This window comes from Morone saxatilis, unplaced genomic scaffold, assembly GCF_004916995.1.
Source record: "Morone saxatilis isolate NCDOM2014 unplaced genomic scaffold, NCSU_SB_2.0 Contig0, whole genome shotgun sequence".
NCBI lineage: Eukaryota > Metazoa > Chordata > Actinopteri > Moronidae > Morone > Morone saxatilis.
In genome coordinates this window covers 3,317,156-3,333,619 of record NW_023339650.1, presented here as the reverse complement: position 1 = coordinate 3,333,619, position 16,464 = coordinate 3,317,156, and the positions used below count along the sequence as shown (strand labels likewise).

At 39.2% G+C, this 16,464-nt stretch overlaps 1 protein-coding gene across 1 annotated transcript in view; it reads right to left on the bottom strand.

Moving 5' to 3' along the window:
• Window positions 1-16,464, bottom strand: part of LOC118324042 (E3 ubiquitin-protein ligase HECW1) — a 68,687-nt gene that overhangs the window by 51,435 nt on the left and 788 nt on the right. The window contains exons 2-5 of the mRNA XM_035656158.1: window positions 11,409-11,730; window positions 8,530-8,637; window positions 6,101-6,195; window positions 923-950 (exon numbers count right to left, since the gene is read on the bottom strand). Of these exons, the coding sequence (XP_035512051.1) occupies window positions 923-950; window positions 6,101-6,195; window positions 8,530-8,637; window positions 11,409-11,730 (553 nt within the window). The remainder of the gene's footprint in view (window positions 1-922; window positions 951-6,100; window positions 6,196-8,529; window positions 8,638-11,408; window positions 11,731-16,464) is intronic.

Sequence of the window (16,464 nt, the reverse complement as noted above, 5' to 3'; positions counted from 1 at the left end):
TAATAATAATAATAATAAAGAATTAAAATACACAAGATACTATGTAAGAAGAAATAAATTGTTAAAGAGTTTAAAAAGGTTCTGAGTAGTGAAGAACAGGGAAACCAGGGCTCCTTCCTTAAGCCAGACCTGTGAGGGAAGCTTGCTGGCCTTGACTTCCTGCCATACAAGTGTCATACAAGAGCTAATTCTGCTCTGCATCTTTAACAGGAAGGAAGACGCTGGAAATGGACTAATCCAACTGGACTTAGTATATTAGATATTCATATGAATATAGGCCTTTTTTCCACCTGGCTTTCTCGAGTTTTCTTCCCATTTTCCTTCTGGCCTCATGACTTTGGGGAGTTGGGGAGAGCTTGGACTGGGCCAGAAACTGCTGCTGATGTGTGCGAGTAGTGCCCAATTAGCAAATTATATGATACTAAGCTATAAAAATATACTAACACTAACTAACTAATAAAATTTAAACTATTTTCTTTAGACCACAGAAAGAATCATCTCTCTTTTTCTCATTGTATTTTGAGTTATACTGCAAAGGCTTTACTCTGCTTCCAGGATGATGAAAAACACATGCAAAACAAGTATTGACACCAGTGATATTAAAAAGTAAACAGTTTCACACTAATAGTGAGTAAATCATCCGACATTCAGAGGGAGCTCAGAGTTGCATTGAAACGAGACAGCTGAGGTGGTTAGGACATCTAATAAGCTATGCCTCCCCATAGAGGGTTCCCGGGCATGTTCAACAGGCAGAGACCCCAGGGTAGACCCAGAACAGGCTGGATGGACTATATATGTTATCTGGCTTCCTCAAAAAACATGCAGAGGGAATTTTCGACATACATTTTTGTTAAGTGGAGAAGTGTGAAACCATTGGCATAACCCACATCCACAAAACAGAGACCCACTCTTAATAACATACACTCCATAGTGCTAACAGTGGTCAAAACCTCCACAGAGTACCTTCAAGTGTGTCCTTGAATTTTTTTGCCATTGGGTGCACATCCTGTTTTTGTATTGCATAGTTTGTGTTAAGTATATCTGTCTTTCAAATACCTTTCAGTACTTCCTACATTGAAAGTACTACATGGTCATGTAAGATGATATTACTATGAAGTATATCAAATGGGTAAAACCATGCACTCATAGCCAGTCTGGCCCGACTCCTCTCTATGAATTCTTCTGGGTTGTGTGTGATGAATGACACAGAGACAAATACTTCCTGGCCAATTTATTCTCTTGATGGCTGTGTGTATAACACAATATTATCAGTATATAGCAACTTCACATGAGTAGGGTTCTACACACACACACACACACACACACACCTCTTCTCATCAGTGCCAACAGCTCATCAGGTAAGAAGAAGAAGAAGATAAGATATGACTTGTGTGCCACCGAACCTCCACAACATTTTGTCCTCCATTAAAAGCAATAAAACAAAATACATCTCATTTTGATCGTATAGTTACAATTACACTGCCCATTTAAATGCAATTTCCCCACCCACCTAGAGCCAGGGTCTGCTCAAGGTTTCTGCCTCTAAATAATTTATAAGGAGTATGGTCTAGACCTGCTACAGCTAAAGACGTCTAATCTGTTAACACGGGGGCCAAAATAAAAATCAAGACGTTACGCCACGTAGTGTGTACAAGCTGTCACAAGCTGACAAAACAAAAGGATTTCTGTACAAAAAAGTTTATCAGTGATTGACATTTTTCATTTGGGGGACAAAGATTTTTCAAACTACTGAGAAACATATAATGCAATTATTGATCAATATTAGTGATCAATAAAACATTGCACTATAGTACACTGCATTACTATTACTACAAAATAAAAAATTCAGATTTCACTGGTATGGAATTGTATTGCACATAAACAAGAAATTACTCAGAACCCTGTTTGTTCACAACATCTGGCTTCTTCAGTGGCTCCTGTTTTACTGCACTCTGTAGGACAGTCCCTCACCGGAGAAGCAGCTGTAATGTAAATAATGTATTATCTTCATTAAAATACTGGTTCTTCTGCAAACTACATGGCTGGTATATCCCCTCTTGCCTTATTTCTTGGAGCTTTTGGACAGCACATATGGACCAATAGTAACCCTCAGTTGAAGAGACAATTCATAATTCACCAAGTAAAAAAAAAATTCTTCATGGCTACAGTGTTGGCCTGGCAGAGAATGAATGTTCTAGATAAACTAAAGCCAAGTATGCTGGTACTGTATGGCATGCTCAGTGGCGTCAATCCAAGTATGGCAGCACTGAGGGGCCTGCAGGCGGGGTTCTCTGTGTGTACAAATATGTATGTGTACATGTCACACACACACACACACACACTTATTAATGTATTTAGTCATGCATGCCCTACTTCTTTACTGTCTGCTGCCAATAGGGGCAAGGCATATGGAGTGTGACAATATGGTTTTTATGATTTATTCCAATCCTGCGCTCTAGATTATGTTTTAAGGCAACATTGTTAATGAATGTACAAAGCCTTTAAATCTCCAGCATGGACATTACAATCCATATTATTCATAACCACTTAGTGCAAGGGGGACTGAAGCCCTTCCCAGCTAACATTGGGTGAGAGATGGGATACAACCTGGACAGGTCAACAGTCTATCAGAGGACTGATAGATTGAGCCAGACAAACATTCAGAATCAGAATGAGCTTTGTTAGCCAACTATATGTACATGTTCAAAAAATGTGACTCTAATGAACCTAAGCTGCAGAACTTTGGCGTGTGGGAGGTAGCCAAAGTACAGAGAAAACCCACACAGGCTGAGGAGGAACATGAGAACTCCTCACAGAAGGGCCCCAGCCAGTGGGTTTGAACCATAGACTGTTACTCTTAAGGCCTAGTAGTTGTAGAATATGGTCATGCAGAATAAGAAATTAGTTTGTAATATAATAAAGAGTCACTAATATGCATGCTAGTATGCAAATATGTAATGGAAAACCTGGATATGTTGGTTAGTCCACAACCTTTCTGATTGTCTGTGTTTGTTGACTTGTCAGACTGTGTTGTACATGTAACAGTTGCTCTTTATGTTCATATTTTCATCATCTGCTCTTGTAAACCATTCTTTCAATAAATCTTTTATAAGCAAAAGCTATGATGATAAATTAAACTGAATATGATTATTATAATAGTTATTATTATGCTTAAGAGCTGAGACTCTTATGCATAAGAGAAACAATAGAGCTGCCCTGAGGCCAGCTCAACTTAATGGGAGGAACATTGTATAATTCCTGTAACGCCGTCCTCCTCTGAACAACGAAACAAGTTCTTAAAACTGATTCACTGCATTTTACTGCAATATCTCATCCTGCGAACACTGACGGCCCAGCCTGCTCTTTCTATTTCTGACATCATGTGAGCGCCGTTTCCCACGCAGTGAGCCCCCAGGGCCAACAGAGATCCGGACTCACAGTCAATATGACATAATATGACTTAATGGCCGCAGCCCACTCCTGACACTGTGCAGGCATCACCATTTTATCAGCCTGCCCTGACCCTGTTTATGATGAATTCTCCTCATGTGCCAGTGTGGTTTGTTGTGTGTGGAGTTGCTAAAATGAAGCCTTGGCACGGGACCGTGGGGGGGATTCAGAAAAAAACCTTCTTCCACTTTGTTGATTTGTGTCTTTCTTTGCTCTGCATGGACCCACAGTCTGATAGCATTGCCATTTATCAAGACTCAACAAGTGAGTGCGTGTAGATTTAGATTGCATGTAGATGATTGCGAGTGCTGCTCATTGAAATCAATACTCAGCCGCATTACTGCGCAGTGATTCATCAGCCACAGAGCTCTGGGGGCCAAAGGGCTTTGCTGCAAGCAGACAGAAAGAAGAGAATTTATCAGTCCTCCTCATAATGATATTGGACAACTTATGGAGCAGTTATATAAAAACAGTAATTAGCTGTATCCTATATTGGGTTTAAAAGATGACTCAAATAGGGGTGCCCGGTTGGCTCAGTGGGTGGAGCTGGTGGCCCATGTGCTGAGGCTCAGTCCTTGCTGCGGCAGCCCGGGGTTCGGGTCCGACCTGCGGCCCTTTGCTGTGTGTCGTCCCCTCTCTCTGCCCCCCTTTCCTGTCCGTCTTCAGCTGTCACTATAATAAAGGCAATAAAAGCCCCCAAAAATATACTTAAAAAAAATAAATAAATAAAATAAAATGCTTCTGCCAATGTGTTTTCTATTAAAATATAGTACAATGATAACTACACACAATCACACTCATATACCTACATGAGTGTTCTCACTGACCAACGTCTCTCTGATTTAAAATATCATTTATATAACAAGGGAAGAACAGCTCATTTACACTAACATACTGACCACCACACAACCTACACACAACTATATACTGACTTTAACGGGTTGATATAATGATACAACAGAGAGGGTTGTATTCCTTATGCCAATAACTTTGGAGTTAAATATTACTAGGTTGGTGCTGGGCAAAATCTTAAAAGTTCACTCGACATTTCTGTACGCAAAAATATTTAAAAATTTTTATTTGTAAGGCGAACAAAACACAGATGGACTTCATACAGTAATGACAGCTAAGTTCCATTAAAGATCCCCTCCAGACATATATTAAGATGTGAAAACATCCTTCTAGTGTCAAACTCTGCACATACAGCATTCAAACTCAACACTGTAGGAACAAGAAACACTGATTTCTGACTGGAGTGAACCAGCAAACATAATAGCAGGACCTCCCACTGAGTAGAAAGCAGCTATCATTAATACACATGTTAGTTTCCTGCCATTATGTCAAACAGTCCATCCTTTTGCTGATTCTCTAATGCTAACAGGGATTGCTGACGTGAATCCCTCCACCACTTTCTGCTTGTGTCACTGAAGCTATAGCATTGTTATCTTGCTAAGGTCTATGTTCACGTATATTTCTGTATATCTGATGCTGTATCCTAAGGGTTAGGGGGATTAGGTCTCAGCAAGATCCTCACTGCTGCTCAGATTATATGAAAGCTCCCTCAGAGAGGCTTTTTCCACCAAATTGATCTGTATAACCTCTCTGACTGAAATATACTCTTTGGCCTTTATTGTAGAGTTGTACTCCAACCTAAAACCTTTTTTTTTTGAGCTGTAAACTGAACTATACCACTATACTGTGATCAAACATGTCATTGCTGCTGTTAGAATTGACATTATTACCAAATTTATGAAAATCTGCATTTTGTGGGTTAAAAATGGCTCAACACGCCCTCAATTGTTTGCCCTGTATGTTTTAAGACAAAAGCTAATAAAGAGTCAACTCTACATCAGAATATTTCTATAAAAATAGTGTTAGGGCCTCTAATCAGAGGAGGAGGAGGAGGAGGAGGAGGAGGGCGCCCCCCCCAGCCTCCACTTTGAACCTGCTGCGATCATTTTTAAATGTACACTGATATAGACGCACCATTCACAGGACTTTATGCTAGCTGTCACTATCACTCTACCTTAGTGTTATATTCTGGCGCTGTGGTTCGGACTTTATATGCTGTAGCAACTCCACCTGACTGCAGTGTTCACCCTGATCCCACACACTGACAGCCCCCCACAGACACACACACATACCTGAGAGTTAGCCTCTGAGTCACTAGCTCAGCTACAAACAGGTAGCTCACAGACACTTTTACAAACAGCCATCAAAGTGCTTCTAGTGAGTGTAAAAGCTCCAGCAGACTGTGTGTTTCTGTGGACAGAGTCTGACAGCAGCTGCTCATTAGCTCTCTTAGCTCTGACTACCAGCTCACTGTTCCTGCTACGCACAGAGGCCACACCCACTAACATCACTGTCCTTGCAGGTCTCTGATGCATTTTTTAATTTGCTGAGAAGGAGGGAGCTAGCAGAACTGAAGTGTAGTTACACTTTAGGGGTAGCTTGTAGCCTGGCAAGCTACAATTGCAAAGTAGCTTCCTCACCACTAAGGTTGACTGACATGACTGACTGAAGCGAACAAGGATAAAGAAGCTGGGCTGCCACTCCAACTAAAGACACTGAGAGGCCGAACAGGGCACACAAATCTCAGAGAGATGCACATGTAAAAATCAAGCCGTGAGGTGGGTGCGGTTGGACTCACAGGAGCAGAGCCTTTCTTGATGGTCACGCTGGGTGTGGTTGCCCTCAGTGCTCCGGTGACACCGTGGTAGTACCTGAAGCAGACCTGGGTTTCCACTGAGGATGACACACACACAGGTAGAGAGAAAATTAAACAAGAATGTTTTTGTGTCTTGTTGGAAAAAATGTATTAAACAAATTTTCATTTGTTAATTTTCAAATGAGTCTCCAGCAATGACTTCCTGCTGTTCCATGTGATCATGTTCATTTAAATTGCATAGATGAGAGTGGGAGTCACTGTACAGTGAATCTATAATAATACAGTTATATACAAGTATGTAAAGGAAATATAAATGTATGCAGTATACATAAATATACTGTATGTGGAGTTATGTAATAAACAATTAAGTATGTAATAAGTGAAGCTCACACACACACACACACACACACACCTACACACCTAGACACACACACACACACACACACACACAAAGATGTAATGAAATGTCCTTAGTGCCTTTTGAGTTATTCATAAAACTAAATAAAATGTTTTTCATTTCATTGTCATTAATTAATGATGACTATATAAAGTTACATAACACATGCTTTTTAAGTTTATAATACATCAATCAGTTATAGCAAAAAAATAAATAAATAAATAAAAACACAAATATATATTTGTATCGAGAAATTAGAGGTAAAGAATGAATTTAAAGGACTTCACTTATTTGTGGAGTTATCAGTGTTAGCTGAGAGGTGACATTTACATTTCTAGACTATATAGTCATTTGGAAAAAAGGGGAAGTAGAGCAAAAAAGCAAAAGGCTTGGGGAGCATGAGGAGATTAAGGTCATAGTAAAGCTCCATGTTTTTCTGCTTGTTTGGCCAGACTCACTCAGATGGTTTGACAAGAAGAGGGGGGAACACACAGCAACACTGCATGCAAGTGACTGAATGAAAGCATGCCTGCAGTGTGCCTAACAGAGAGGGACGCGGAAATATAATCACTTCTATTTGCCTTAAATGGCTTTGAAACAGTCACATTATGAAAACCGTAAACGTAAGTATAGTTGCCTTTAAATGAGAACAAGGACCAAGAACATAGAAAGCCTCATTAGAAAACATTGGGAAAGGTCACACAGACCTATTATTGTACATGCCAGTGACAAAATGAACTAAACTAAATGTACAACAGTGCAGCTTGGTTAACTGCTTTTTGTCATTAAAGGTAATAATCATTTTAACAGCAACAGCACGGGGCAACTCCGACAATTATTATTTTATCACAATTATGTTGCGCTGACAGACACAAGTGCTGCCTGGGTTATGTTCTGAGTGTGAACGTGCTACTGTACATTTATGTATGTATATTTATTGCACAGAAGTCAAAGGACTGTAGTCTAGGGTTGGCATCCTAGACCCCTGTCTCTTGTTAGATTTAGACATTATTGTTGTTATTTTTATTATTGTTATTGTTGTTATTATTATTATTATTATTATTATTATAAGGCCAAAATGGCTGCCGACCCCTCCATTATCCTGAACTGATACGAATGTTTGTTCAATCAGGCATGTAAACAAGGAGATATATTTGAATTAGTATTAGCAGAAGCAGTATTGTATTATTGATAGTGGTAGTTGAAGGTAACGGTGAAGGCAGCTGTATTTACATATCACATGGCTTTTCCATGCTGACAAGAGTAAATGTTTTTGAGAAGTATTAAATACTTGGAACAGTTCAACATAACAGCTTCAGTAAAGCCTGTAGGCTCTGAAAAAGCCACCTGTGATACAGAGGCTGGTGTTACTAAATGGAAACACCTGGATGTCTTTACACTGATAAATGTATTCTGTTTCATGTAAGCATGCACGTCTCTCTCACTCATACACACAATTCCCCATGTCCCTAAACGCAGTGATTGTGCACCATTTGTCTCCCTGCACCCATTCTCTCCCTCCCTCCCTCCCTCCCTCTAATGATGTGCCTCTGTAAGCAACCCTGTTACTTTTCCTGAGAAGCCACTGAACCAAACTATAGTATATTTTAGTGCTGTTTTTTTACATTCTGTTACTGTTTTTCAGCTCTACAGTGCCAGTGTCCAAACAGAGATCAATGATGTTTTATTTCAGCATTACATTTACAGCACCTTGAAATAGAATATCTCTGCTTCTGCTTCTAGAATATCTCTACTTCAAGGCTGTAAATACAATGTCTCCATGTTTTGGTTCAAAAACAGTTTGCACAGATTTTAATGGCTTATGAATAAGCATAATGTGACAGGCTGCATATGACTGGTAGAACCTGGCTGAAAAACTGTAAAAAGCACAATTCCAAACATAAACAGGCAAAACATTCACTATAAAACAGCTTGGACAAAGAATGGATTTAACATTACAATGAAGGCTGTTTATTGAGAAACTATTTTCTTCTAAAGAGATTTAGTCACTTACAGACACTGAAGTGGGAGCTGGAGTCAATTTTCCAAACGATCTGTCCTTTGTGAGATCCGTTGATGCCTCGGTTCTTATAGTCCAGAAAGTTCTCTGACAAAGCCTCATCTGGGAAGAGAGATTAAACCGATGAGACCACACTGCTACTCCAACCCTCCAGAATTCTTTTACAAAGTCATTTTTTATTTCCCATTTCCCATTACAGTTCACTTCAGAGGAGCATACAACTATAAGTGATTCTCCTTGTATAATTCTCCTTGATTTCCTACCAATTACGGGTGTACCATAATGTATCATAATATCAGTAGAAATGCTAATGTGTCAAATGTGTGTGAAATGTGTCATATCACAATATGTACGGTATTATGACAGGTAGAGGTATTTACATTTTGACTATGTACAGCAGTAACACAATATCTGACAGTGAAGGTCACATAGAGAAGTTTTTTAATGATGGTGCTGGGTGATATGACTATATATAAAGTGACAACCGAAAAATAAATGTGAAGTAAATTGTCTAACAGAACAATGGCCAAGCGTAAGAGACAAGAAAACACTGAACTGAAGGAGGTGCGTTGTGTTGTTGATATTGATGAACTGCTGTTTGTTTGTGCGATATGACCTTTTCCAGAAGACGGCAGTACCAGTGATACTGATGGAGGACTCAAAGTGGGAGGGATAAATGGTGTGGTTGATAGTGTCAAAAGCAGTGAGGTCCAGTAGGGTGAGAATGTTGAGGTGACCAGATTCTTTGAAGAGGAGGAGTTTGTTTATGTGCTGTGTTGAAATGGTTCAAACAGGTCACTGGAAACTAGGTGGGCTTTGAGTGGGGAGGCAACAACATGTGCCAGTATTTTTGACAGAGAGGGGAGATTGGAGACGGGGTTAAGACCAGGTTGTTGTTTTTAAAGATGTGGGTGACAGCAGCCAGTATGAAATATCCATAAAACATGTGACTTAGTCAGGGGTCATCAGTTTACTTAATGATACAAAAAGGGGTCAAAAAGGTTGGGAACCACTGACGCCATAACCCAACCCTAAACTCAAGCACGGGTACAGGCAAGGGAAATAAAGGTACAGCAACATGGGAGAGAGGTAGGACTGCACCATATGGTAAAATAATCATATCGCAATTACGCAAAAACGCGATTTTACTCAACAAGTAACTGAGTGAGAAAGGTAAGGGACAGGGGAACAGGGGAGAGGAGGAAGATAAAGGTAGAAATGAATGCTCCTAGATTGAGAATAGATTAGATTTAGCTTCATGTTATTTCTTCTTAATTTTGTATATACACATTGAATCTATTTAATTCTTTTTACTTTGATTTTATTTTTAAAAGCTTTGTTAATTCACTTGTGTTTGATATGGTTCTACTCTCAAAATACAATCCTGTATCTGTCACATGTATCTGTGTAAATTCATATCATTTTATAATAGACATTTTTCACAGCGATGTTTCTAATAACTAGCATTCTCATTTACGAGCAGCCTTTGACATGAAATAAGGTAAAGCATAAGATTATATATTATATAATATATATATATAATCATAAATATGAGGATTGATACAACAATATATTGTATGTATAATTTTCTGTGGGTCAATAAAAATATCTGAAACTAACCAATACAACTGACACAGTTGGAGGATGCTAAGAGTGAGGGAAGCCAGTGAGGGATGATCTTACTATGAACACCAGGAATTCAGGGTTTAGGTCAGAATACACAAAAAGTTACACAAGTTAAAGAAAAAAAGCCTCCTTATAAATCTGTTAAGTGGTAATTTCACCCCCCAAATTAAAGCGGTGAACGGGCCCTCGCACTCCACGCAAGTCGCCCCTGACTCTGGGGCGGCGCCCGTGCACGGGGACAATTGCATACGTCGAGTTCTCGAACGATTGAATTTTGTGCAAATTTTCCTGACTTTTCGAGCATGCTGCGACCTCCAAATATGCAGTTGAAGAGGCAGACAATAATAACTCCTTCCATTACAATAGGGCCTTCACACGGTCAGTGCTCGGGCCCTAAATAATCATATACCTTTAATGGTGTCTAGCTATGCAGATAGTTTTGGTATACACCTCTGAGATTTCTGCAGTCACCTCTGCGGGCAGCAGGTGAAAACAAAAATGTGTGGTTTTTTCTTTGAGAAGTCAGAAATGAAATGACTGTGCAGCCTATTTTCTATATTTAAATACTATTAACCCTAATCAGCCGCCAGGGTTTTCTTTTATTGTGAAAGCCGCAAGTTCGCACATCCTGAGAAAACATACAGCTGCAGCAGGAGCACAGGTAATGGGCCAGTTAACAGAAACTATTCACACAACCACCAGGAGATCAAGGACGCTATAACCCTGCAAGCTGTAAAGTGTGAATGCTGGAACATCAGATAGTTTGAAACTGTTTGTGGAGATTAAGCGAACTGACACAGGGCATCGTTTTTGACATCGTTGCCCAGCTGGCCGTGTGGACGCAGCAGCATCGTAGTGAGTAGCAACAGTTGGTGACTGATTCAACCAAACAATTAATTATGATCTTAATTCAAGGGTCTACATGTTACACTTATAATTGCACAAGTAAAAATACCACTGTGTGTGTAGCATGGGTCAGATCGCAGGTCAGGTCTGGATTTGACGTGCAGGACTCTGGTGTCATGTGCTCAACACTCCTTTACTCTGTTACAACAAGTGTAAGCTCATTGCAAGGAGGAACAAACTATGGCTATAAGAGATCTGTATACTGCAAAAGAAACTAGCAGTGCTGGTTTTATCGTGGCTTTGTATGTGGTAACTTCTATGGCCACAGTCATTAAATACATGTATTAATAATTAATACAATTAATATTAACTGTAACATTCAATGTCATCATGTCACTTACCAACAAGATACATTCCGATCCAGTCTCCAGCATCCACTTCCTCCTTGATGTCCCATGTGATCACCAGGTCTTCAGACTGGCCTATGCTGTAGTGGGAGGAGCTGATGGTGAGGGTGGAGCGAGCGTCTGGGGAGACCAGATCAGTGTCACTGGTGGACCGTGACAGCCCCAGCATAAAGGCCTCCTGGTTTAGACCATTGACAGCGTAGCTGTCCGGGCCATAGCTGTGGCGAACCGCATCCTTACAGCGCTGGCGGGTCTGGCTGCTGCGGGTCGGGGAGGCCATGGCCGCCAGGCCTAGGAACCGATTCTGGTACAAGTTCTACAACAGGATAGAAAATAAAGAAGGAAAAGGAATTAAAAATTAAAACATGGCCACCAGGTGTCCAGGTGGTCACTTTATTACACTGTCTATTGATCTTGGTCCCATTGCATACTGTAACAAATATTTTCCTTTTCCCAGAAAAAATCCATTAATTCAGTTTATTTTTATATTTGACCCCCAAAAATCTGTGAAAACATATATATAAATACAGCAGTCAACTGTCAGCAGTGTGCACAGTATGGAATATGAACGATGGAGAGCATGCCACTAAGAGTCGTAGAAGCAGAAATATGAAGTACAGTTGAAGAAATATGTCCTCCACTACCTGTACACTAGTAAGTTACAGTGTTGATCAGTGTCACAATGCTTGTGGTAAATTTATACCTTCTCTACCATTCATATCTCCTACTCTGTCACTCTTAGTGTATCAGCAAGAATCTCGCAATACAATATATATCACAATACAGGGGTTATGATTCAATAGATTGCGATATATTAGAACTTTTTAAAATCTGATCTATGGAAAACTGTAATAGTATAAATAACACATCATCATATGCATAAAATCTGATGTTAAAAAAGTTAAAAGGTTAACAGTCTTGGCTGTCAGTGAAGGTGGAAACTTGGGGGCTGGTAAAAAAGACGCTTTGGGTTGTACGAGTCAAATGTGAATTGTTACCACGTGGTACAAGCAGTCAAAAGAAAGTGGGTGACTGAGATGTTATATCCAGGCAATAAAATGGGGCTGGGTTGTCAGGTTTTATTGAAGGCATTTTATTGAATTTCTGAAGGGGGCATGTTTAAGCTAAAACAGGGTGTCAGGTTGCTCCTTAAGGACACTGCAGTGGTGGGATGACCATGGTCTGTACCAGAGATATGTCTGTCTGATACTGTAGTGTTTACTGTATCAAAGACTTGTTTTTATCATGTGTTTTCGGATTGTCCATAACATTAGGTAATAACAGATTTTTAAAATATGTGCTGTAAAGAGGTTCCCTTTAAGTATGTGTTGTTTAAAATATGCATGCATATCTAAGTTCAGCAAAATTAGTAACTACATTCAAGTTTATATTACCAATGTCTGTCTATAACAAGACACAATTCAAACATTACTTTCCTTTCATCCATGTTTGACCTTTTAGCTAAAAGCACAGCCGCTTGTGTTGACCGTGCTGTCTTTCACTCTACTCATTTAGTGGCTGAGAAACACAGCCAGTGTGTGAATTTAAATGTTTTAGGAGCAAGCCGCCAAATCACTGGTAAGTGACTGGTAAGTGGTCCTATACCAATGTTGGGACTGACCCACTCCTCTTTTTTCTCCCAATGCTGATTTGATACTTAATCGCAGGTCATTGGAGTCAATCAGAAACCTAAACTCCAATAACAATTATTGGAATAGTATCAGTAAAGCTTTACGATCAGAAAGTTGAGAATCTGGTTGATTTGAATGATGATTGGTTTATTTAGTGGCTCAGGCAGCATGGTGATTAGCTTAGCATGCTGTTAACATTAGTTAACTAACAGTTAGCTTAGCATGGTATTAGCAGATGATTATTTGGTTGTTGCATGGTTTCAACATTCAAGTTAGTCTGTATCATATGCAACAACAACATTAAGCCAGTCACTGGCAAAGACATTTTTAGAGGTCCATTTAGGAGGATCTATTGTCAGAAATTGAATATAGTATTCATAGGTATGTTTTCATTAGTGTATAATCATCTAAATATAGAAATTGTTGTGTTTTCATTGTCTTAGAATTTATCTACAGAGGATTATCAGAATTAGGGCTGTACCAAAACTGTGATATGATTCACAATTAGTGGGAATGATTTGTCTGTACCAAAGATCTCTGTAGGCCAGCCATATCCTCAGAACTACAGTACTTTCTACAGAAGTGTCACACATTTTACCTTTATCAATTACAGCTTCTGTGATTTGAATATTGCACATATTGTGATTTTGATAATATTCTGAATAATTGTGCATTTGATTAATTAATCAGTATAATAGTATAATTTTTCAGTCGATTGACTAATCACTAAATCTATTGTTTCAGCTCTATAAAATATGTTATAACTAAGTTTAATGTGGATAAAGTCATGGGGCAAAAATACAATAATGACATCACAGAAGGACAGTAGGATGATTTTACTATAAAGTACTATATCCATCAGACATGTTTTAAGACACTATGGGGTACTATAAGAATATTACAAGTAACTTAATTAGTCCTCGTGCATTCCATCTGCGTTCATGGAATAGAATTGCTATACTCAGTGTTTACACATGGACTTCAAACTGCTTAAATAAGCCACTTATAAGACATATTAAGATGTTGAAGTTGACCCATTTCCTTATTCTCAGCCGATGGAAAGTGTTCCTCCTCAGGTTTGTATCAGCAGCTGGAGGTAAATACTTGTTTGTCTGGACGCTGACGCATCGCAGTGGTGAGCTGACACATTGTGGTTCATGATATCTGGTAGCTGACATGCTGGTAACAGCTGACATCAGATTGTCCTTTCGGCCTCTTCAGGCCACCAGCCTATTCAGGTTTTTATACTATTGTTGGACCTAGAAAGTCTGTTTTAGATGTTTGAAATTCCTGTTGCTGCACTGGAAATATATCAACATGATGTTCTACTGTGACATCCATAATCTTGTTTTTAAGGGTTAAAATGTTTATGGGTGTATACTTCCATTAAGCTGATACCCTGTGCTGATAGGACAGGAAGTCATTGTCTTTGTGTTCTTTGTTTTTTGATGGAAACACCTAATATTGGAGTGCAGTATCATATCCTCATTCATGTCATTCACAGTGACACTGGCTGCTGCTGATATTTGATGCTTTGAGGGTAAAAGGTATGAAAAACATAATAACAACATCACATAAAACATAAAGATGTTGCGATGCTAACAACTCAGTCTACAGAATGACAAAAGGATCATATCTGATATTAGATCCAGCACAGACAGCATTTTAAAGCTGGTTTCATAGATCGTATCATAGTTAGCATGATGAAAATGGTTCAGACAAACTAGAGAGAAATCATTTGGAAAATCACACTGTAGAGTGTACAAACACAAAAGGAACACGCATGCATCAACACATCTTTTGGACTAGTGCACACAAAAGCTATTAAATCGGCAGAAGCCCATTATTAAGGCAGTTGCGAGAGGGAGGATATGGAGATTTTAATGGTAGCACAAGCTTAGTACATCCAAATCAATTTTGTGACTATTTTTTCCTTTCCCTTTTTCCCCTTGGAATAGAGTATCCTAAATAAAACATACAGGTCCAGGCCTGTTTGTAGAGACATTGAAGTGGAATGGACAAGAGACATTACCATTGTACCTCTGCTATAGCTATCCATTAGCACTATTATATTCTGAAATAGATTTCTTTTAATGTGTATTTCTTTAAGACATTTGAATGGCCTGTTTACATGCCTGAACACACCGTACAATCTGTAAGTGGGCCACTGTTTTTCCTTCCTGGGTCATGGTTGACAACTACGGACGTGTCTACACTTGAGATGATGCCAAGAGACGTATTTCTGCAAAGGGCATCTCCTAATTTATTCAACAAACACTACAAAATGTTATAGACACAGCATCAGTTACAGTATAACTCTAAAGATTTTCAGTATATGAAAGCTGCAGTAGGTAACTTTTACAAAACTAACTTTCTGTCATTATTGCTTCAATTTTCACTGTTCTGACAGCTGACAGTACTACAAACTATGTTTGTGTTTACTTACTGTCAGCTCTACAGTAACGTTAGCTTCACCGCCGATCACCCGACAGTGCTGTTTTATCCTTATTTTATCCACTTTCACAGTTAGCTTTGCACATACTGGTACTAACTTTGCCAGTGAACTAGCCTAGCTGGCTAATACAAGAGAAAGAAAAGAAAAGAACGGTCAAGGTTATGAGGAGGGCTCAGCTCTACAGAGTTTTGCTCAGTCCTTCTTTGCTCTTCATTGGCTATGTTCTCTTCTATGAACTTTCACTTGTATGCAGCTAATGCTGGGATAATGGGCAAAGGGCAAAATGGGCAGTTAACACCAGTTTACCATCACCAAGCGGCCCAGGGTGTGTAGCAGGCATTTTCCAGCAAGTAGGGTTTACTGCTCAGTTAAAGGTTAAAGATGGTGCACGTCAGTCACTTTAATTTTGGCAGCTCTTCCAAGCACCAATTGTTAAAAAGAGCCATAGCAAACCAAACCTTAACTAGCTGTGAAAATCAGGCTAACACTGGGGTTAGTAGCCAGCTAGGTTAGCGCGCTTTCTAAAAAACACTGATGTTATTGCAATGATGAAAAACACTATATGAGAAGCTAACGCTACTGTAGAGTTGACAGGAAGTAAACAGACGTGCAGTTCGTATACTATCACACTACTCTTGATGAAGGAATTCTTACTGTTCGGCCAAATTATTTAACATGTTAAAGAATATTTCATATCTTACATTTTTTTAGATCTTTTATTCTTTAATAAAGTTATAGAAACCAGCCAACCAACCAAGTACATTAGCATCATCAAATGCTGGAAAATTGGCCCACAATCCACATGGAAAACGTATAAAGTATATCAATGGGCTCTACAAGCCACCATAACAATACTATAAACTATAGCCTTAGCTTTAGTCAGTTCTTACAGCATAGTGACAGTTCAGTTGCTTGGTTAATAATCCTAATATACTGCAGCGACCAGCTTCCACTTCATTAAAGT